General features: G+C 38.6%; 1 protein-coding gene across 1 annotated transcript in view; it reads left to right on the top strand.

Moving 5' to 3' along the window:
* Positions 1-19,566, top strand: part of LOC149069119 (kyphoscoliosis peptidase-like) — a 54,392-nt gene extending 34,826 nt beyond the window's left edge. The window contains exons 5-10 of the mRNA XM_089251132.1: positions 1,505-1,609; positions 8,740-8,897; positions 13,272-13,392; positions 16,991-17,294; positions 17,394-17,648; positions 18,845-19,566. Of these exons, the coding sequence (XP_089107258.1) occupies positions 1,505-1,609; positions 8,740-8,897; positions 13,272-13,392; positions 16,991-17,294; positions 17,394-17,648; positions 18,845-19,132 (1,231 nt within the window). The 3' untranslated portion in view covers positions 19,133-19,566. The remainder of the gene's footprint in view (positions 1-1,504; positions 1,610-8,739; positions 8,898-13,271; positions 13,393-16,990; positions 17,295-17,393; positions 17,649-18,844) is intronic.
* Positions 19,567-24,871: the final 5,305 nt, after the last annotated feature.

Raw genomic sequence — 24,871 nt, 5'->3', positions numbered from 1 at the left:
AGTGCGTCACCCGGTTAACACGTCACTCCGCTTATCGGGTCACTTTTTGGAAGTCCCAATTGTCCTCAGGTAGGAATTGGCAAAGCTATGGCTTACTCCGTTTAACGAGTCACTCCGCTTACTAAGTCATATTTTTGCTCTCCCAAGAGTGACTCATTAACGAGGTTTGACTGTACTTTGGAATTTTTATTGCTATTTTTATCTCATCTCATCTCATAAATACATAATTCACATTTATATCCTAACTCTGTCATTATAATGATAGGTCCCAAAATCACCCTAAATCCAATAAAATATATTTGCAATTTAGTATATTTATTCATAACGCACAGTTTCAATGTGATTTGTTCGCTGCTTAAGTACAGGGTGGGCAAAACGTCCGTAGAAACTTTAACAATTCATGAAAACCGGAAGCGAAATAAAAAAACGGTTTGCACGGTTAGCATCGCTTGGTCACGAGGAATTTTTTTAAGACGGAAAAAAATAACTAAAACAATAGGTGGCGCTGACGTACACAAGTCAAAGAAAAGATACGCAAATAAAGAATAGAATGTCCCCGAATCGTTTATTAAAGGAAGTGTGTTCCACATGACCACAAGGGGTAACACATTGCAGGCGAGTCACAAATCCAGCAACGGTAGAGTGCAGCAGGCCCACATACACGGTTTACAACGGTTAACTGGCTGTGGACTAGGAGCGCAAGTTATTATAGCCGTCTTATATTTGAATATTTCCACAGAAGTCACTCGTGCCAGCGCCACCTATCGGCTGTTTTATGGGAAAAAATTCCGTGACCTAGCGATGCTAACCCTGCAAACCGTTTTTTATTCTGGTTATTTTTCCGGTTTTTTTATTTATTCATTTTTAAAGTTTTTACGGACTTTTTGCCCACCCTGTACTACCATTGAAATTTGATTTTCACTTTTTCTCGAAAAAAGTAGAGCCAATATAACAATTTAATGCCAGGTTTGGAATCAGCGCCCCAAAATTATTCTAAAATAACTGAAATACTTTTGGAAATGATTCACTATATCTGTTTACAACGCACAGTTTCAATGTGGTTTATACGCTGCCTATGCATTAGTATTGAAATTTAATTGTCACTTTGCATCGAAAACTACACGCGATGGAATTTTTAAATTATTTTTTCCAATAATTTTGGCATCCAAAAAACAAATAAAAAAACACTAATTATAAAGTTTTAAGAAAATTTTTTTCATCGCGAACCTGTGTTATGCAAATCGTGGGATCAGGCGAATGCCAAAAACGAATAAAAAATTGTGTCTTTGGTCACTACACATGCTCAACATGTTGAGATTAGTCTATTGGTTTATTTGGGATTTTCAATTCCTTATTGAATTCATTATTTCTGAAATCTACGGAACTCTGTCGAAACATCTTTTTAAACTTTTTTGCTCTTTATTAACCAAATTTCCTTGACATGCATGTTGAAAAGGGTCTCATTTCAATTATAACGATTTCCTTTTCAAATAATTCCCAACAGGTATGACTGGAAATACATGGACGTGAAACTGACCGCCGAAGAAATGCTCAGGACTAGGGAAGGGGTCTGTAAGGACTACTGTAAGCTGTTTGGTGAAATGTGCAAGTAAATATAGAAACGATAAATTTATATTTCCATTTTCTCTCTCTCGAAAGGAGTATAAAATTTATAAAATGCGTACACACACACACATTTTAATTTTGTCAAAATTACTTGAGGGGGTTGGTGCACACAAATTTTCCAAAAAAATACATTTTCGAATTTTTAAATTTTCAAATACTATATGAAATTTTCTACCTCTAACCTCTAAGTTTTTGTTCTACCTGTACTGGAAATATTTCTAAAATATTTTAACATGAACTGCTGGCAGGCATTATATATATGCTAATGCTTTCCACATTAAAATGTTCTTTTCTTAAAACCAAGTTGTTTGTTAGAGAGGGAACATGTTTCGAACACCACTCATTATATAAAATGTCTCGAAACTTCGTGTGTCTCTCAACACTACGGTGTTACAAATACAAATACAAAATACAAATACAAATACAACGCCACAACAGGCAAACTGCCCAACGAGGTGGTTGACTTAAGAACATCATGGATCCCCAACCCATTTTTTTGAGTCCCTACCTACTACTGCTACACCCCACATGCAACCCCCCCCCCCGCGGAACCCCCCAACGAATCGGTACATGCGGGAATGTGCGTGTACGTGTAGTGCAACCTGACGTAAAGTTTGTTTCGGTGTAATGCTTGTTATGTGTAGTGCTGTCATCTGCCCCCAAATTTTCTAACTATGAGTAAAGTGTTATGGTTGAATGATTTATCGTTGTAGGACTGTTGCTCTCTGTGGCGAGACTTTTTAACGGGGAGATCGGCTCGCATTTGCGCCTTGAAGTTGGGAACCACAGAAAACCAACTTCAGCCGACCACCACTGTGGGGTTCGAACCCGGATCCTCGCATCACGAGTCCGGCACTATAACCACTCGACCACCACAGCGGCAAGGTTACATACGTTAACACGAGGAGTTTCTATTAAAAGTATTTAAAAAAAAATATTCACTGCACAAAATATGGGTAAATTTTGGTGATCTCTGGAAAAGTTGCATGTTGTTGAAGTTGCAAGTTGTTGACTCCGGTCAACAATGTGTCTGCAATGTGTTTTTCCCTGTGGACATGTGGAACACACACTGCTGTAATAAACGATTTGGAGGCATTCTGTTTGTTATTTCCATATCTTTTCTTTGACTTGTGTACGTCATCGCCACCTATCGGCTATTTTTGGAGGGTTATTTTTCCTGTAAAAAAATTTCCATGACCTAGTGATGCTATCCCTGTGCAAACCGTTTTTTATTTCAATTATTTTTCTGGTTCTTATGAATTTTTAAAGTTCCTACTCTTTTTATCCACCCTGTATAATGTTTGACAGTAGTTTACATTAAAATTTTTTAAAAATATTTTTAGTATAAAATTAATTTCATTTAACTCAAAGTTTAATGAGTGCCAGAGTATTTTTTTTTAATTTATTTACAGTTAAAATTTGATTATTCTTGACTTCAAAAATTAAAATTTTCATAAATTTTATCCTGATTTTCAATCTGAATTTTTTTTCCCCATGACCATGGACAGAACTAAAATTGTGACGTGTATAAGACAGAAAAAAAAGGGTTTTTTTTTTTATTTATTTATTTTTTTTGGTCACAATAAATTTCTCAAAATCATAATTACTAATTATTTTTATTAAATTCAGTAAATTTATATTAGTTGCAAAGCCAATTATTAGTAAAGTTACATCAATTAGAAAGAAAAGCATGCCAAATTAATGCTCAATATTTTTTTTCAACTTCTCAATATCATTTAAGTAACAAGTAAAAATTATGGAATTTGGTCAAGAATTTAAAGAGGGGTAAAAAAAAAAACAACTACCGCAAATCCTACTGCAAATTTTCATTTCAGTGCTGCCATCTATGCAGTGTAGAATAAGTAGGCAGATAAATTTTAAAAACATATATCTGTGAGATACTGTAGTCTGTGACATTTTCCTAATTTTAAAAATGTGTTTAATATTATTTATTAAGAGTCGTAATATTTTGCGAGTTACTAATACTTTTAGATACATTTTTTCATTCATAAAAGGTACATGATTATTGTTTTGTATGAATAAGTATTTCAAGAACGAAGGAGACGCCAAGGCAGATCCTGTAGTGCAAGAACGGTGTTGCCCACATTGGAAACAGCCTCTTGGGCCCGAGGGGCGACGGATTCAGAATAGGATCCTACGGGTTGGCTTGATTTGGGAGGGGAGGGGGTGTTCTCTGTAGAAGGGGGCAATATGGAACCAAAAGTTAGGGAAACTGTGCTAGATCAATGATTCCCAACCTTTTTTTTTTTTTTTTGCCATGCCCCACCGAAGCATCTTGTGGAAATCCTGATGCCCTTCCCTTGAGAGATATCTTTGGGGTAAGGGGCAAGACTACCGGAAATTGAAGATAAATTAGTAGAAAAGTTAAAATATTGAATGAAAATTGTTTAATTGCTGTTTTATTGAATTTATATGAATTTAAAATGCTTTTTGAGGGTTAAAAACTCAAAATATTTCCTTGGAGAGATTCTCTCTGTGAGCGTCTGAAACCTCAAATTAGACCGTGTGCTCCTCTCCCCCCCCCCCCCAAAAGTATGTCCTACTTACGCTCCTGTCCCTTTCTGTGACGTATACAGCTCCGTGATGTGTATATAACTCTCGATAAAAATGTTATCTGCTAACGAGGATATCAAAAAATATCCCTTAATATAGATATCAAAATACATTGAGGCCCATCGACGTAATTTTTAAAAAAAAGTGTCCGTTATCGGGAGGTGTGTCCACTAACGAGGAGTGTCCGTTAATTGAGGAATTTACTGTAGCCTTTATTATTTGGAGAGGGATCTTCTATCCACAGGAAGGAAGCCCAAAAGATTATTAACCTGGTCTTACCGATTAGGTAAAAAGGGCTGAGAATCTGCCAATGGGTTTTCAACCTTTGAGGCTGGATGCACACCAGTTAGACACGACTAGACAAGACAGCTTCAGAAGAGATTAATGTTTACGTTAATTTGTATGGCGCAACACACACGCTAGTTAGTCAGACAAATTGAAACGTTGCGCCATACAAATGAACGTGAACGAAAATGGCTAAGCTTGTCTGAAGCTGTCTTGTCTTGTCGTGTACTGTGTGCGACCACTGCGCAGGCCAAAAATGAAATTTCCGTGAAGCACAATGACCAACAAATCATTATGTCTATGCTGACCATACTTTTGCTCGAGAAAAATACGGGAAATTGAGCTTCAAAATACGGGACATAGCCAATAATTGCCAAAAATGATGGCAAAAGTAAGTAAAGTCACCAACTGAGAGAAAAGTCGCCAATCACGGGAAATGAAGCAACATTTTTCAAATTGCAGTGAATTAGCAAAGAAACAAATATCTAAGATGAATATTCTTGTTTGTAGTCGTAATTACAAATCGTAATGTAATTCATTGAGTTGGAAAGGTAATTATAATCGTTAATTTGAAGAATAAAAAGTCAAGTTAGCTTTGTTGGAAATACGTGAAAAACCGGGACATTTTTGCGAAAAAGTCGGGACAGCAAAAGAAGCAGGAAAAACCGGGACTGTCCCGGGAAATAAGGGACGTATGGTCTCCCAGTTACGTGGTATTTCTGTTCACACTGTGTCTTAATGTGTGGATCCAACAGGCCTGCTTAATTGAAGTTTATTTATTCAAAGATCACTCTTTTTTTATTAAATAAAAAATTTTCATTAATTCTGGGAAATTATTTTTTCCTTAAATATAAATTTTCATAAATCTTGATTGCTCCAACTAAAAAATCAAATTGTCCTCCTTAAAAATCACATTTTTCCCCCGTGGGGCGTGAGCTCCACGTTGGGAAACGGGGTGGTAACAAATAAGGGCTCCAAAGTCCATTTAAAAAAAAAAATTCCAAATTTACTACAACAAAATAATTCTAGTTGTTTAAACACTCAATTTTCTTATTGAAAATTTGATTTATTGTTCAACCAAAGATATTTATATCACAAACGTGTGAGGGGGGCCCCAAAAAATTAAATTTGCCTCTCCAGTTCCCAAAAATTGTTAGAAAGTCCTGATCATGGACCCCACACGGACATCGTAACGCTTGGACCCACCTGGGCACGACGGGATCCGGAAGTTTCGTTTCCGACGTTTCAGCCCTGATATTTCATCTGCCCTGACCGTATGAATGACTAACTGATTGGGTGAGTGACCGAAATTTCCAAATTTGAGGGAAAAGACACCCCCCCCCCCCCTCCGTGAAAAATCCTAACCTAAGAAATAGCAGAATTTCTCAGATTTGAGACACCGTTCCAGTGCTGTATTGGACGTATGGGTGGGGGGGGGGGGGCAACCCAAGTGCAGCTCATTGAGCCCTCAAGTGACTCATGATAATGAGATCTGGTTACAGTTTTCAAAAGTAAGAACGTAAATCACTGGGCGCATACGACCATAGCAGAGGTAGAGGCCCTGCAAGAACACTCTACCTGGGAACCTATGATTGCTACTAGGACGGCCTTGGACCACTCTAGACTTAATGGGCCCTCAGCTGGTATTTTTACACACACATAGCAAAAAAAATTAGGTGTCATTCAACAGGACTTTCAATTCAATTGCAATTCATTTCAATTCAATTCATTTCAATTCAATTCATTTCAATTCAATTCATTTCAATTCAATTCAATTCATTTCAATTCAATTTCAACTCAATTTCAATTCAATTCAATTCAATTTCAACTCAATTTCAATTCAATTCAATTTCAACTCAATTTCAATTCAATTTCAACTCAATTTCAATTCAATTTCAACTCAATTTCAATTCAATTCAATTCAATTCAATTTCAACTCAATTTCAATTCAATTTCAACTCAATTTCAATTCAATTCAATTCAATTCAATTTCAACTCAATTTCAATTCAATTCAATTTCACAATTCAATTTCAATTCAAATTTGTCAAATTTAATTCAATTTCAATTCAAATTTCTCAAATTTAATTCAATTTCAATTCAAATTTCTCAAATTTAATTCAATTTCAATTCAAATTTGTCAAATTTAATTCAATTTCAATTCAAATTTGTCAAATTTAATTCAATTTCAATTCAAATTCATTCATCACATCATAAAACTTACATTGGCAAAACGAAGAAAATCCATCCAAGGGATCGTTGTCGATCCATACTGGTGGACACGATTATTATGAAGTTAATTTTCAAACACGAATAGTAAAATATTAATAATAAACTAATCATAATTAAACAAAAAAACAAGTAAAAAATAAATAAATAAGTAACAAACAAAACAATGAAAAAACGCAAGACAGAGAAATCATCTAATGAATATAACATACATACATACACACACATATACGCAGACACAAAATATTACATTGATTTAAATTAAGATGGTTCACTTGGCTACAGTACCGATAGACTTTCACGACATTATTTTAATGAACGTTGGGACTAAATGAACACATCATCAAACATGGCAACGAATGTGTACCACGAAAGCAAAATAAGTGTATTTTGAAAATAGAATTTCCAACCCTCTCAACACTAATGCAATACGACGGATCGATCACAAATACGTCAAGAATGGGGAATTCCTGCGACCGTTTCGATGAATAATTACCAATAAACACGCATCTTTGTAGGATTTATGGCAACCGGCAAATCAACAAAAAAAAACAAAAGCAAACAAAATTTTTTCGATCGACACCAATTCACGGATCGATATTCCCATGAATTCGTAAACAGTTTAAAAAAAATTGATAAAAATTTAAGACATTGGTTTATATTCAGTGAAATCATTTTTAACGGACACTCGCCCCCTTTTTTACGGCCAAATAATAATTACCCCTTGTATAATAAAAGTACGTATTACTGCCAGTTTCGTTAAATATTGACCCGCGAACTGGCTATTGAATTCGCGAAGTGTCCGGTGATCCCTGGCCGATGCCCGATAACAGAAGACGTGATTCAGGATCATCGTCAAGTTGGCGAATTTTTTCGCGATAATCATGTGACGTCAGTTATGGCAACCCATCAAACAGCGGTCACGTTGCGGTAATAATTTTTTTGTCTCCAAAATTTGGCAGGAAAAAAAGAAGTTATCCCAGCGTGCAACCGTTCTAACAGTTGCAACGTACGGGATGGCGTCCGCGTCTTTTGTTCACTGTGACGCAGATTTGCATACGGTTTCTCCTTCTTCTTCCCCAGGTTGTATTTGCATGCATGGTGTTCTTTTTCTCCCGATAAATTTCAACAGGAATCTCGTTTTAACGTTTGCGGTGCGCGGTTGTTTCGAAACGCGCGTTTGCGTTTAATGTTAGACTATGCATTCTTTGATGACAATTTTTTTGTATTGGTGTGTACTATAACCTTGGTTAAAGTTTTTCCTCATCTTTTCTGAATCACCCTGTAGGCCTCGGCCAACATTTATTGCGTAAATAAATAATACAGGAAAAAAATTTAGTTCACGTTTCTGTCGATAGAGGGTGCTGCCCGAAAGAAAATCACTGGAAATATGCAAATCAGAGTCCTTTAAAAATGCAGTATGTACGATTAACAGCTAATTTCTGAATTGTGATGTCGACATTTGTAGACAAAGAGCTATTGATCAAGTTGTTTCACACCAGCCACGAATCATTTAGGAACGTTTCAGACACAGAAGAGATTGAAGAAAGGCTCAGGTCCAATCGCTTCTGCCGGGATTTCGTTCAGCGCCTTCTATCGACAAAATTGTGAAAAAAAATTCCCCCTTCGTGAGAATGACATTATCGCAAACCGCATTCGAATATAATACAATTCCTTCAATTATTATGAATTTTTAAACTATTTAAGAACTTATAGGACACCCTGTATTATTAATTTCCAGACGTTTCTCTTACTGATGGGTGTTACACGGGCCCGTAACTAGGCTAGGGGCAACCGAGCAATGTTTATTTTGCATATTCCCTAGACATTTTGACAGTTTCTTGGAGGTGGGGTTTGTCCCTCCCCCAAAAGTGGTGGGGGAGTGACAAACCCCCGCTTTTTTCTGAGTATAACTCTTTCAAGGGGGCCCCCAGGAAAAGTCTTTCCGGGGACCTGAGGAACCAAGCTACGGCCCTGGTGTTAGAAGCTTGTTCTAAGTATTTAATGCTTGTCAATTTATTTCATAGGATGTCTAATATCAGAGTGAAGAGAGTTCACGGTTTCGCCAAGGGTTATGACTACCGCCCGGGACACCAATTCCATCCTGGAGAGGACATAACGCATGCGTGGAACGCTGTCTTCATTTTCGGGGCTTGGCGTCTCATGGATGTCACCTGGGGAACAGGTCGGTACATACCATTATCAATATTTAAAATATTTCTCATTAATAACAGGAAGTGTTTTAGACTTGTAGATGCAGGGCGCGGATCCGGGGGAGGGGCGATGGATCATGATCGACTCCCCCCCCCCCCCGCCCTTCCAAGAACCGAACAATGTAGGGGAAAAAAATTGGCGTACCTCGTAAAATACGGGACGATCCAACGAACCCCTACTCACACAGTACATCTCCCCTCCCTTTTTTTCTTCTCGGGGAGGGGGGGGGGAGGTATGTTTTTCCTGCAAAATAACACTATAATTTCTGCTTAAGATGCCCCCCCCCCCCCGCGTACGCCAATGCCAGATTAGAAAAACTGAGAAAGGAAGACATTTCAGCTCACGCCCTTGTTAACGTAAATTTCCCCAATTTCCATAACAGACGGCGCCACCTCACTAACAAGAACCGCTATAAAAACAGAGGAGAAAAAATGAGTAACGCGCGTTTCGTCTTCCCCCTAGCTTATAATGAATTTTCCACGCAGTCTGGCCAGTTTTATTATTTCGCCTGGAGCAAGGTGAGAGATGTTCATTCTCCACCCTCAGAAGGTTTTTTCCCCCAATCGAAAGCGTTTTTGTTTTTCTAGATGTGATTTCGACATAATAATCAGCATTTGAGTGTTGTTTTTACATCTTATTTTCTTTATTCGGGAGAGGGATGGCAGAGGGGGGTCCGTCCCCTTCATTCCCTCCCACTTCAGTACACGTGGGGTTACCAGATCCGAAAACCAAAAAAGGAGGAGGCTTGCGCGCAAACTTCGTAAAGTCACTTTTTTCAATTTTTACGACAGATGGCGCCACTAAACTAACGAAAAAAATCGCTTCCGCAATAATTTTTCCCCAACTAAAACAAAAAGCTCTGAAAGGAAAAAATGAAAAGAACAAACGAAATGATTCGTTCTCTCTGGCTTTCTTTGTCTATCTGGAGCAGGGTGAGCCATACTTAGAATAACATCTGCCCCGCTTGGGGGACAACTTGGGCTCTTGCATTCTGGGAATTTCGATGGCGATCGGTCAACACCTGCAAACATATAGGGGAAGGGGGGGGGGACAAACAAGCGATACAGTCGAATCCCGTTACAACGAATTCCAAGAGACCAGACAAATCACTTCGTTATAAAGGCATTTCAGGTTGTTTGCATTGTTCCTACGTAAACGTATTTGAGGGATTAGAAAAGTGTTCGTTGAAACGAGATTTTGGCCATAACGGTATTCGTTAAAACGAGATTCGACTGTATATATATTTCCGAGCAGAGCTGCAACCAAAGCCACTTGAAAGATGGCTTAATGCAGCTTTGGCCGCAACAAAAACTAGACGCTTGGTCACCCAATTTTGTCGCCCCCTTGTAACGTTGAAGGAAAGGTTAAAGAGTGAAATTTCGCGCCCATTGTGGTCCGGGGCACCAGACCCGGCTGCTGTCCCCCCCCCCCCCCCCACCATTCTTACGACTCTGTTTCAGAAAAATAACTCCAGAAACCTGAAAAGAAGGACAAAAGGGTGAATTTTCTAAAACGTAAGGAGGACGCTCGAAATGACATCAAAAAGGAGGGTGTCATCATTGCCCTCGCAAGGGCGGGCTGACAGGGCTCTAACCCTAGGGCCCGGGACAATTCTAATTACATTCCGCTTTTTTTATAAATTAACTATAGACCCGTAGAGGTCATGGACGTCTGGTTACCCTTATCAGCGATATTCAGTAAGCGTGCTGCTGCCATCTACTGCCGATCAGACAAACTGCAACATAAAAACCTCACAAAGTTTTCACTAGGTAGCGCTAAAAATTGCAAAATCGGATGAATTTTGTTTTTTCCCTGAAATTTCAGTTCGACAATAAATTGCAAATGCCAATGATATTTCATTTTTCCTAAAATTCGAAGAAAACCACAAATATCCAACTTGATCTTACAATTGAAATCAATGTGGACAATGGAATTGTACCCTGGATGTGAACACCCAGGACCTAATGACTAAATGTGTGAATTCTGGGGGCCCCAAATTTTTGGGACAGGAACATGGCCCCCACATCTTGAAGCAGGGCCCCTAGGCTGGGAGCTTTTACGGGCCCCCCGACCAGACTTTCACGGGGCTCCTTTATGATGAATTTATAGCGTGAAAAAACAAAAAAATGATTAAAATCACACCGGGCCCCAGGACTGGAGACTTGTCAGCCCACCCCTTGTGGGGGCCATGGACAGGACCCCTCAATTCAAAAAATTCAAACAGAAAACTTTCGGCATCACAGAGGGCTTACGTGATTATATAATGCACAGAAATATTTTCAAGAAAAACGGCAATACATAAAAACTAGCATATACCAGACAGAGATTCGTGAAAATTCAGAATTAATGGGAAAAAATATTTATAGAATTAGGGAAAAATTTTCTTTTATAGAAATCAGTGGGGAAAAAACTTGAATCAGTGGAAAAAGGTGGCCAGGGTCGGCCCATCTATTCCGTCGGTCCTCTTTCTGTCCATCTATCGATGACATGCGAGTACGAAATCGAACACACTCATAAGGTATTAAAACTCTGTCTAAGGATAGTCGAGAAGTTGACCATCCTTGACCGGAGTATACGTGAATCCTCTTTATAAGTTCCTATACACACGTGTCATTCGTAGGCTGACCATATTTCCTCGAGAGAAATACGGGACATTGGGATTCCAAATACGGGGAAATACGGGACATCGCCAAAAACAACGCCAAAACCAAACAAAGTTGCCAAATATTGTTGAAATAAGGAAAAATCACAATGGCGGGAAATGATGCATCGCTGCAAATTGCAGTGGATTAAAATGTATTCCACGAAAACAAACGTTCAAGACAAATGTGGGAGATTAATATTCTCATATATAGTTATAATTATCGTAAAATAATTTATGAGTTGAAAAATAATGTCAATCTTTGACTTCAATAAAGAATAAAAATTCAAGAAGGCGTCGTGTAAAATACGGGAAAAACCGGAACACTTTTGCCAAAAAGTCGGGACGGCCAAAAAAAACAGAAAATACCGGGACTGTCCCGGGAAATACGGGACGTATGGTCACCCTAGTCATTCGCGATCATTTCACTCGTAGGGGGCCCTTTAAGTATTACGTCAGCAAAAATATCAGCCATTTTTGACCTCCTCCCCTCCCCCCCCCACCCTTGTCAGCAAATGTCAGCAAAACTCTGACCCCCGGCCCCCATTGTCAGCTCTGCCCCCTACCTCCTAACGCATATTGGTGGGATCAGCAGACGTACGCGGGGGGAGAGGGGGGAGGAAAGACTCGTGCCCCCCCCCCCCCCCGTAAGACACGATCAAAAATTACGCAAAAAAATATTTTTTTTTAAAGTTGGAATTTTTCGGAAGAAAACGCCTTCATGTGTTATTATATACGATTTCTGTTTTTCAGTTTCAATGCTAATTGAAGGCTAAGAACTCAAAATATATATTTTTTTAAGAAATTCATTGCAAGCCAGTGATTCCCAACAAGGGCGCTAACGCCCCCTGGGAGGCGGTAGAAGCTACGGGTATATCATAGGATCCTATGGGTTAAATCGCGTTGGGGGGCGATAAGACAAAAAAGGTTGGGAAACTATGCTCTAAGGCATATATGGCAAACCCTTGGCTAGAGGACCAAATGTGGCCTGCCTCCTCAAACCTAATTTTGAAAAAAAAAAATTAACTAAGCGGCACGTTTTCACAGTTCGCTGAAGTGGCCCGTGGCACAATTCCAGAGCATTTAAGTGATCCGTGGCACATTTTCAGATCCCTTGAGTGACAGTTTTGGAGCACTTTAGCGGCTCCCCCCAGTGCGGTTCTGCATCACTCAAGTTACCCGCTGCACATTCCCTGATTACTTAAGTGATCCGCAGCATAATCACGAATTCCTTGAGTGATGAGCGACACATTTCCAGATCACTTGGAGCCGCGATACATTTAAAGATCACTAAAATGGCTCTATATGGGACTTATCAATATGAATAATGTAAGTTTAGGCGCTCGCGAACTAGCGAAAGCTTTCTCTCGTTTTTGGCGCACCGAGTAAGACGCCATTAAAAATATTTCATATTTTCATGGAGGTGGTAGATGACGTAAGCATCATTCAAACACCCCCCCCCCCCTTGTCATCAATGTCAGCAAATCGGACCCCCCCCCCCCATCGATGCTGACGTAATGCTTGAATGACCCCTAATTCACGCAGAAAAAACGACCATCGAAGTGTATATGAGCAATATATCATCCACCAATTGCTGTGAATCTGTTTAGAAATAATTTACTAATTAGGTAATATAAGTGTTTAGCATGAATTTAATCCCTAAATCAATATTTGCTTGTTTCTTTTGTGTTTTTCCTATCGAAGGTTATACGGACCATACCGGAAAATTCCAAAGAAAACTGAACGAACATTTCTTCCTGACGGATCCCGAGGTCATGATATGGACACACTATCCTTTCAGCGAAATGGAGAACAATTATTCCAGGTTTGAATAATATCCATCCATTTTTCAAAGAATTATCGGTAGGGATGCGTAAAAATTCGCAAAAAACAAAAAAAACCAAAAATTCAAATTGGAAATTTCGCCTTTATTCGCAAAAAAAAATTTCAAGGTAAGAATTTTACATTCATCTGCAAAAATATTTGTCAAATTAAAAATTTCGCATTCATTTGCGAAAATATTTGTCAAATAAAAAAATTTAGCATTCATCTGCAAAAATATTTGTCAAATAAAAAAGTTTAGCATTCATATGCAAAAACATATTTCAAATGAAAAATTTAGCATTCATGTGCGAAAATATTTGTCAAATAAAAAAATTTAGCATTCATCTGCAAAAATATTTGTCAAATAAAAAAATTTAGCATTCACCTGCAAAAATATTTGTCAAATAAAAAAAATTTAGCAGTCATCTGCAAAAACATTTTTCAAATGAAAAAATTTAGCATTCACCTGCAAAAATATTTGTCAAATAAAAAAATTTAGCATTCATCTGCAAAAATATTTGTCAAATAAAAAAATTAGCATTCACCTGCAAAAATATTTGTGAAATAAAAAAATTTAGCATTCATCTGCAAAAATATTTGTGAAATAAAAAAATTTAGCATTCATCTGCAAAAATATATGTCAAAAAAAAAATTTAGCATTCATATGCAAAAACATATTTCAAATGAAAAATTTAGCATTCATCTGCAAAAACATATTTCAAATGAAAAATTTAGCATTCATTTGCGAAAATATTTGTCAAATAAAAAAATTTAGCATTGATCTGCAAAAACATTTTTCAAATGAAAAATTTAGCATTCATCTAAAAATATATTTTAAATCAAAAATTTTGCTCCACTTTTTCACCCGGCGGTCGAAAATCGAACTATTTTTTTTTTATTTCATATATTTCTCTCCTATGGTCTCATATAGATATCCTAAAAAATTTGGCTGTATTCGGGTAAGTAGTTTTTGAGAAAAACTATTCACAGAGAAATTTAATTATAATCACCCTGTATTATTATTATTATACACAATCCATGGACTTAATACTGAGTAAATACATACATTGGCAGCACGATTCGATATTATCCGATGTCTTTTATTGATGCCAATTAAACAGGACCGCGTCCTCCTTTCGGTGATTAAGAACGTCTTAGAGAATAAACCGATCTCATTAAGTATTCAATTTTTTTTTTCGTTCTGTTATGGACAATGGCTTCGAATACCGTCATCAAAACCGATTACTTCACGTACAGATGGTTCGTAAGAGGATTATAAAAGATATGTAATGGCCTAATGAGACGCGAAATCGCTTCTTATTTCGCCTTGCACTTACTTTCCTTGAAGACGTTCGCCATTTTGTTTGTTTTTTCAATTTTATTCTTTGGATTTTTTCTTGAATAAAACAAGTAAACTCTTCTTGAAAAATTCCTAATACGCCGTGTAATTCTGTTCTCAGGAGATGATACCAGGCTACACGTAATTAAAAATTACCTCCACGCTATATACAGGGTGTTTCAGAAAAGACTGCCTGACTTTCAAATGGCAGAGCTTGGAAACAGTGGGAAATTATAGAAAAATGAAACATGCAGTTCGTTTAATAGGCATTCCTGGAATTTCAAATACGTTTGTTTTTGTGAAATAAGTTACAACATGCATGTCTCGCGGTGGGCTAAATGTGGCCCTCAGAGTCATCCGTCGTGGCCGCGACATCAAACCTAATTTTGTTTTTTTTAATGAACCAAGAGGCAAATTTCCCTTCAAGGGACCCACTGGTTAATTCCACATCACTTAAGGGAACCGCGGCCCGTTTCCTGAGCACTTTGAGTGGCCTGTGGCACATTCTTATATCACTTAAGTGACTTAATACTGACTATGCCGGTGCCTCTGCCTACCTCAAAGAACGTTGTATATGAAGTGCCCCAAAAATTCACATTTTTCCAACGCCTGAAGTTATGACACAGGCCCGGCCTTGTGATTCTGAGATGTACCAAAGGTGATACGCAATTTGAAGGGGGTCCAGGACAAGCTGCTAAGGTGGCCACAAAGAACTGTGGGAAAAGTGTTGAGATGTGAAAAAATGAAACTTTAGACGCAGGTTGGTTGGGGGAAAAAAAGCGAATACTTTAGAACGAGCAGAACTGCCCTTAGATCCTAACGATCTTAAAGCATGGGCCTACCGTACAAGGCCCGGAGCGTTGAGTACGTAGGGGGGCCCCATGGTAATGAGATCTGATGCTATTTTTTCGCATATTGGTATACAGGTACTCGCACTCAGGTAGAGCCCCCCCCCCCGGATGATTCTAAAATGGCCCTGCTTAAACCAGGCCATCTTAACGCATGGATCCATTGAAGCATGGCCCAGAGACTGATGTCAATAGGGGTGGTCTACATGATGGGATCGATCTGGTACCTTGATTTGTCGGAGTGAGTTAATGCGTAAGCTCTTGCTTCCAGTTATAAGTAACGGCCCGAGAACATTATTTTTCCCGAGGGCCCGGAATAATTTTTTAATCATTTTCTGTTTCTTTCTCACTATAAATTATAAATTCTCAATATGGGCTCCCAGAAATATTTCAGGCTAGGGACCCTGCTGCGCTGCAGGATGTGGAGGCCATGTTTCGCAACAGGAGTTTTAGTGTAACAATAATATGCTCTAATATTGTGCACGAGAGCAAAAGCACTGCTATCAAATAACACCAAAACTATTCGTCAGTTTTCACAAGTAAAATTTGTTGTTGGTTTTAAACCGGTGCGTATCATGAACCTCAACGCTATTTGGTACGATGCCGTACATTGAATGTTTTCAGACTGCATAGCGGTGTAAATTTTATGCTGCATACCGGTAAAAATCAAAAACCAATTTTACTTGAAAATTAACAGATAGTTTTGTTTTCCCTTGATAGGTGGCGACAGAGGTCCTATATTTTTGTGGAGATATTAATTCTGATATTTTTGTGCAGAAAAGAAATGCGAAAAAAATTGCGTGAATTTAAGGCCTTAATTCTATTAGACTTTTGGCAAAATATGCCACCAAAAAAACTCGGTTCCAAGTCTTTACATAGTGTGTGTGATTACTTTTCTATACATCACTGATTCCAAGTTATTTTGACGTCACTTGGAGCGACAAAACCAGTTTTTTGTTCTAGGAGGGAGGATGATGAGGCCGCCCTCTTTTCAAGGTGCATTAAAGATGCGAATGAGCTAGCCTAGTATTTTAAGGAGCTCTATCAACACCTAATCGATAACAAAATATAAAATTCTCTCTACATCCAATTACGGGCGGAAAATATCGTCCCCTTTTTCCCTCTGTAACCGTATTATATTCGCGTGGGGGGAAAATACTCTACTCCTAACGAGTTAGCCTAGAGTTTCGAGTAGTCCTATCTTATATTGCATGTCAACACATGCTGTGGATACAAAATTATTTACGACCCCTGGTTCTTGCGGGGAAACTGTTTACCTTGGCGTGTGTACTGATCGCCCCTCTCATTATGACGGCAGAGTTCTGGGACACTCGTGTAGCGTTCCTTTTTTTATTATGTTGTTGTTTGATCGAATTCTCTCGTTGAATTGACTCTCAATACTTCGCCCATAGATGGCAGCTACTGGAGAAACCTCTGAAACTGGAAGAATTCAACGCCCTGCCGAAAGTGACTCCGTTCTTCTTCGAGTATAACCTCAGGATCCGATCCAGGCCACAGAATCCAGTCGTCGTTCGCGTCCAGACGGAACTGAAGCTTGCCGCTCATCGACCAATGAGGTACAAGTTCAAATTGTACTCTGCGGATGATCGGGAAAACGGATCCCTGAACGGACACGTTTTCTGCCAGTTGAAAGAAGACAGACTCCTCGGATCATTCGCCATATCCCCACCTGTTGAAGGGACATATTATTTCAAAGTAATTGCTCCTTAATTACGTCACAATCTCATAAATTGACGACTACATCGATGATAAAACTAACGATAATCTAAATAATTTGCTTATGACATTTCACAGATTTACGCCCGTCCAGAATGGCAAATGTATGACGACACGACCTTGAAGAACGTCGCCATTTTTCTACTGGAGTGCGTGAAGGCCAAGAAGCATATCAACCCTTATCCCGTGAATGATGTCCCGTGGGGTCCAACTCAGAGTTTCTTTGACTATAAGCTGAAGCTTATAAACCAGGCTGGACCGGTAATCGTGACTTGGGGTGGCAAGAGGAAGCTCGCTATCGAGGCACCTGGTGAGATGCTCATCTCTCAACAGGTCAGTTCTGAACCATATTCTTTTGAATAAGCTAAGCTTTTCTAGTGTCTTGTGCAGATTTCCATCTGCGAAACCAAGAATCAAACCACCTTCTAGGACAGAAAAATGCTCGACTTTCAAAGATTTCGTCCCTGTTAGGCAGGGATTACACTATAAAAGTTTTGTAAAAGCTCTTTGATAAAACTCGAAAAATTCAACCAATAATATCACCGGTTGCATTTGCTCGAATGTAACCGATGCGCTTACTGGTTGAATTTTTCCAGTTTTATAAAAAAGATCTTTCATCAAAACTTTATTGTGTTATCCCGGCCTTAGTAACGAAAAGTAATCACAGACAAGTCTAAAACGTAGGATAGATCATAAACGGATACGTGGAAGGCGTGGCTGTATAGTGGACGGGGGGGGGGGACGAATTTTCCACTCTCAAGCCTATGCCGATAATGTGGAATGGGGGGACCGGAAGGGGTGAATCCGCGTTTGCGTGGATTTTCCATTATAACTCAGAAAAATGTGCAAAGCTAGTTTCAGATAACAGCTTCTTTTGCATAGCGGAAAGACTATACGGTGTGATTTATTGAGTTCAACATCATCCATAAGTAACAAAATACGTAGTATTACGTTACCAGAAGACTCTGGTGTTTTCCCATCTCGAAATTTCCAGAGATATCTACGTACATTGGCGTACGCAAAAGTGGGGGGGGGGGTTTGGAGTTCTAACCCCTTCCCCCTTGAGCCAAGATTATAGTGTTATTTTGCAGGAGAAAACGTAAACCACCCCCCTCAGAAGGAAAAAAATCTGACCCCCCTCGAGAAAATTCTGCGTACGCCTATGTCTACGTATACCAAGAGAAACATTTAATGGAAAAATTGCAAAAACAAATCTAGGCTCCAGAAAAAACAATTTTAGTGCCGAAAAAACTTCTACCCGAAGAAAAAAAAACCGCGAAATAATGTTTATTTTCACTTTTTCGAGGGCATGGCCATTCTTTCACTTTCATGTTGGCAGATATGCTGCTAAAAATGCCAAACATTGTGTGCGGCTCTAAGCTTGCAATTTAGTAACCACACTAAGAAACTTTTTGGCGACAATACCAATTTTTTACTCTAAATGGTGACCTGGCGGTTGCAATTTGTCCACCCCTGTATCAAATATTGATAATGTGAGGTAATTGATACTCATTTCGGTTCTCGTTCAGGTCTTCGACGCATCAGGCAACGAGGTCGAGACCCGAACTATCCTCCAGAGAGACGAGAGCGTCGTAACGAGGATATCGTACACGATAACTCCGCCCAGGATCGGCATGTACAAGCTTCTAATTTTCGGCATGCCAAAGCCCAAAGCGAAAGGCAAGTGGCGTCTACCGTTGATCGCCTCTTTCCTCATCGATTGCAAATTATCGAAGAATCCCGTCGAAGACGACCCTTACGCCACTGGCAAGAAAGTCGAGAAGAAGAAACGGATGCGGATACCGACGGTCAGGTGAAGACGAAACAAGAGGTCACTTTACACCATTATACACATATAATCACCCCATCTCATCTACTTCAGCGGCGATTAACCGCGAACGCATAATAATTTAGGGACCGGCGTGAAATCCATAACGGGATCCAAACCTCCGTAAGCCTCAAGGTATTTTCTCTCATAAATTAATTTATAAGCCATTTATTTCCCTAATTTATTGTCTTTCATCATAGACCCTCCTGAAATCATACAGGTGTGATTCTCTTGCTAAAAAGACCCTAAAATTGCCTACAAATATTTACGTAATCGAGATAATGGCAAGAAAACTGATATGCTCGTACCTTAATCAATGCGAAACCTCATGAAATGCTCCACGATTCGTCCGATTACGTTTGTTTGCCTCTTTTTTATGCATTTGTAGGAGTAAGCAAACCCCCTACGCCAGTGATTCTCAAACTTCTGCGTCTCCTTTGTGCCCTCAGTTGTTGTTTATTCGTGGTTCCCAAAAATAGACACGAAAAAAACCGCTGCATGACTCTGAATAGGCATTCATTAATATGAGAAGCTCACCGCGACATCCTTGAGAAACGCTGGCAACGCACCAAAGAGCCACGACGCACTCTTTGAGAAGCACTGCCTTACACGTTTGTAAGAGTAAGCAAACTCCCTACGCATTTCAAGGGGTACGCAAAGCTCTCAGACATTTTTGGAGGTACGCAAAGCTCTTACGCATTTATAAGGGCAAACAAATCTCGGAACTTTTTTGAAAAATACATAAGCCTTCTAAAAATGATAGAATTTTATGAACTCGCAAGTATCCTACTCCTTTTAAAGTATACACACACTAAATTCTAGTGGTACGCAAGTCTTATTCGCATTTGAACGAGTACAAACGCTTACTACGCATTTTTTAATGGTCAGTCAGTCTCCTACGCATTTCTAGGAATGCGCATGTCTAGAGCTAAGCGATTCCCATACGACTTTTATATAAAGGGATATGAAAAACTTCCAGATTTCAATGGGTGCGCACGCCTTCAACGCATTTACGAGGATTACTTGAATATTGAAATGTTAGGAACTATTGTTCCATCTAGAGGGAAGGTAATTTTTGCAGGGATTTTTCTGTGAGAAAGTAAATTTATATAAATTTCTCAAGCCATTATCTGATTGACAAAAAGTGTTTGTACACAATGTTTGGGGTCCTCTAGCAAGAGAAACAGAATTCACTCACAAGGAAAGGGTCCCAAGGTGACTCCTTCAAAACATTTTGAACAAATTGCCACTAATTCTACTCATTTATATATGCACAAAAATGTAAAAAAATCCGGCGGAATGATTATAGGTCACTCAAAAAAAAGAAATGTTAATATTTTGAACACCTGTAGAGGCCAAGAATGAATTTAAAATTCCGCATCCCTAGATTGTTAGAGTGACGTCATTCAAACAACACATGATCATGTGCAGAGCCAATACACCATCTTTAACAGAAGGTCTCCGCGTGAAGCTCGTGACGTCACTGAAGATGATCACATCTCACTTATAGTTATTGGATATACTAGAAAAAAGGGTAAAGGAGGCGCATGCGTTAGCCTGCTATATCCAATAGCTATAGGGGAGATGGATGCCTTCTTTAGTGACGTCACGAGCTTCGCGAGTAGGCCTTCTGTTATAGATGGTGTCGGCAGAACAAAGAAAGAGAAATAACTTAAAATTAGAAACTGAAGGAAAGAAGGGAAAATACATTTTTTTTTATAGATATTGCTAAGAAGTGCAAAAAAGGTGATGAATAGCCAACTGTTATCATTTTTAATAATGTTTTAGGCTAACAATTGCATTCCACCGCTAGTTGTTTGATTTTTTGTTTCTGGGTTGGATGAATGTACTTAAATTTTGTCATAATCTTTTGGGATGTCTGTCGCCTTGGGATCCCTTGGCAGTTCTAGAGAAAAATAATGGAATTAATAACCAATTTACTGGAATATTTTTCAATGATTATTACAAAATAATTGCTCGTATAAAGATGTATATAATGTATAACCATGAAAATTTTGATAATCATGTATATTTTCGATTCGAAATGGCTAAACAATTGTATTCGAACTATTCCAAATACTTTCAATACCTGAATGATGCGGTGTTCCTGTTGAATGCTTTTAACGTGAATATAATATTGTAAATTATTTATATTCTTATAAACTGTAAATACTGTAATCATTTCTCCTCTATGTATATTGATCCACTTCTGATGTAATTTGAAATCAGTGAAAACCCTTATCAAACCTCCGTCCAATACAGAGAGTGTATATAAAAGAAAAGTGTATGCAATAAAACGTGTACAAACACCTTGAATGTATCAGTTCTTTGCGTTTAAATTTTTATCAGCGATAAAATTAATACATGGGAAAATCTGCGGATATTCATTGATCTCAATTTGTCTACTGTTACTCAAAAACAAAGGCGGTCCAGAAATTTCGCCTCTGCTACGTTTCGTTCCCGGTACATTTCGTCCCTGACATATTGCCTGCTCTGACCGAGTGAGCGACTGACTGTGTAATAAATGGAGTGAGTGACCGTATGTGAGTGTGCGATTGACTCTATGAGTGACCAAGCAGACCAAAAACAGGTCGATTCTAGTTCCCCGCTTTCGATTACAATTACTGAAAGTCGAGGAAAACTACATTTTTCTCCACTAATGTTATGTTATAACACACAAATAATAACTTAAAATTTCGATGCAAACTTAATAAACTAATATTATTGCTCATCATTGGCTTACGCAAAATGGGGGTTTTGTGATTCTAACTCCCCCCCCCCCACCCCGAGCCCAGATTATAGTGTTATTTTGGCAGGAAAAAAACGTAACACCCCCCAGAAGGAACAAAAATCTGAAAACCCCCTCCAGAAAATTCTGCGTACGCCTATGTTGCTTATAAAATATTTAGTAATATCACATTGTTTTTTGTACGGCACATGAATAAAAACCTGTTACCAATTTTAATCGGAAATTTTTAAAAGTTTTGTGTTTTATATGATAAGTGGCAGCAGAAGCTCCAGGTCAATGGGGTTTCTTACATGTTATGTAATACTACACAGTAGTGTTATCCGATAGAATAGTTTTGAAATGTAATTTTCACTCTTCTCTAAACTGTAAAATTATAAGGGGTAGTTTTGTAAAACAGACTTTTTTTAAAGAAAAACAGAAATAACTAGTAAAAGAAATACCTAAAATTTTTGAAGTAGTATTTTCACTCTCCAATGAAATTTGAAGCAGTAAAATCGAATTATGATGAGCGAATCACGCATCTAAATGGCGTATTGGCGAATACTGCTGTACTACGGATATAGTTATGTTTTATTTCTAGCAGGCACAAATTTTTGCTAAAATTTTATTTTTACCCGTTTATTGGACGAAAGTAGCTAAGAAACGCACCATGTTTCCATAGGGAATAAGTTTACAAAATATGGACATTCTAGAGTCTAGGAATTAATGGGAATGCTCCGTGAGCACAGAATTTTTTGCTGCGCAAAAAAGAAAAAATTCACTATATTGAATAAGGTAGCATGTTATTCGTCATTCCACCGAGATATCGAAATTGAACAGAATTTTGCACATTTTCGCATATTCTATTTTATTTCTTTCGTTTGCACAGAATGCACCCTATCTGCGGAAAAAAAGGGATTCTTGGTACCACTACCGTCTTAACGTTCCGTGGGCTTCAAGAGAAGAGGGGTTTCAGAAAGCGATAAGAAGTTGAATTTTTCGAGAATGCCAGGTAGGGCCCCACGATGCTCTTGAGACAGCCCTGCCTGGTACCAGTGTTCGTAACTACACATCTTGATGCGTGATTCTCGCATCGAAATTCAGTTTTACTCCTCCGAATTTCGTTGGAGTGAAAATACTTCAAATATCAGATAATTTTTTTTTGTAGTATAGAACTTTTCTCACTGATAAAAAAAATATCCCTTATAATTTTGGACAGGAGTGAAATTATTTCGATTGTATTTTCGGACAGCACTGCTCGAGAGTAACTATTGCATGGCGATCTTTGCCGCCTGTATATTTTCCGCGAATAAGATTCCTCCGCTAGCGTTCACTCACCAAGATCCGATTTTAAGACCTCTTTTCCCTTGTATAATGAATAGAATTCACGTAGTTACGTTCAATTACCAGTTCCTTACACTCAGCGCGATCAGCAAACCCTATTATACGAGTGGTATTATTAGTAGGATTTGCTACCCTTCCATGGCATTTTCGGTTCATCCGATCGTAACCAGAGTTATATCTACAGCTAACGTAGTTTCAGGAATCATTTGACATGCATCGGAACACTTCGAAAGAGAAAACCATCATGCATACAACTCGTTATCCATCATGGAAGTAGAACTAGGAGGAAAGCTTTGTTACAGAGAGAGAATTAGGGACGGAAATGTTCATGATGGCACCCACTAATAATCCTTCATGTTTAATATACCTGCAAAAATCAACAGTAATGGATAACGAATTCTCAAAGAAATGGTTCGATTAAACCTCGGAAAAAAGATGTCAGATAAATTAAAACCCTGACTTAGAGCTCCTTGAAATACTAATCATTGGCCAACTAATCAGTAATCTTTGGGTGAAGTCAATATTGGGGGATGCGGAAATTTCGTTCCCGGTACATTTCACCTGCCCTAACCGCACGAGTGAGTGGTTGTATGGGTGACCTATGAGTAGCCGAGTGATTGAAAGTATGAGTGACTGATATGAGAGTATGGCATCCTTTCATCGTAATTTTACTGTATTCAAAAATCATACTGTGTTACTCCCTTTTTTGCAGCCTAACAATTATATTTACATTTAGGGAAAGAAATGTCGCACTCACTCAGACAACATTCAGTCACCCATACGGTCAGGGCGGGTGAAATGGGATTGGCGAAATTTCTGTAAACCGTCATTACAGAAAATCGTTGTTCCCATCCTGCTTTTTTTAAGAAATCACTTGAGGCAAAACCAGTATTATTGTTAGTCACCCGAATGGTAAGATGCTCGTCTGCGGGTTCGATCCGGGGAAGAACATAGATAACAAGTTCTTTCCCTAATGAACCCGAGGCAACCACAGATAGACGACACCTGCATTTCCGATCCATCTCTCGGTAGTAAATTCCTGCATGGTGATATGACCAGAGTTGGCGTGCTGTAGAATAGTTTTGTTCAAAGAAATGGAGGACGATCCCCTTTCTACGGGACTCCGTAATGCCCTATGCGGGTGTAATCCTATTAAATAAAAGTCGAGGAAAACGTTTCTAACTATTACTGAAGTTTCCTTTTGAAAAATTAAAACATTAGTTACACCCCCTTACGTAGACAATCATTTAACTATTACTGACGTTTGTCTACGTAAGGGGTGTAACTAATGTTTTAATTTTTCAAAAGGAAACTTCCGAAACTCATTTTTATCTGTTTCCGAACGTTAAGGATAAGCTTGGTCGGGTTTAGCAACAGAGTTTATTTGAACGGATATTTTGGTAGAAATTACAATGTAAAGCCAGCAGTTTCTATCAAAAATAAGGCGTTACTCACCCTTTTCATTCAAAGCCTCGTTTACATGGGAAATGGAAAAAGCGGGTTTAAAACGAGCTTCAAGGATTTTAACCAAAACCCGTTCATGTGGACCGGCACTCCCACTTTTCAGGTGTCATCAGAAGCCACGTTGCCGGTTGAATTCTCCGCGCAAGGATTTCCCTACGAAGGGGCAATTTCTGCTCCCGATTTCTTTCCCTA

The sequence above is a fragment of the Pholcus phalangioides genome, unplaced genomic scaffold, assembly GCF_987345545.1.
Source record: "Pholcus phalangioides strain wild (caught in Gottingen) unplaced genomic scaffold, Ppha-v1.0 ptg000024l_1, whole genome shotgun sequence".
Taxonomy (NCBI): Eukaryota; Metazoa; Arthropoda; class Arachnida; order Araneae; family Pholcidae; genus Pholcus; species Pholcus phalangioides.
The sequence above is the reverse complement of the archived record's forward strand: the minus strand, read 5'-3'. Positions and strand labels throughout refer to the sequence as shown.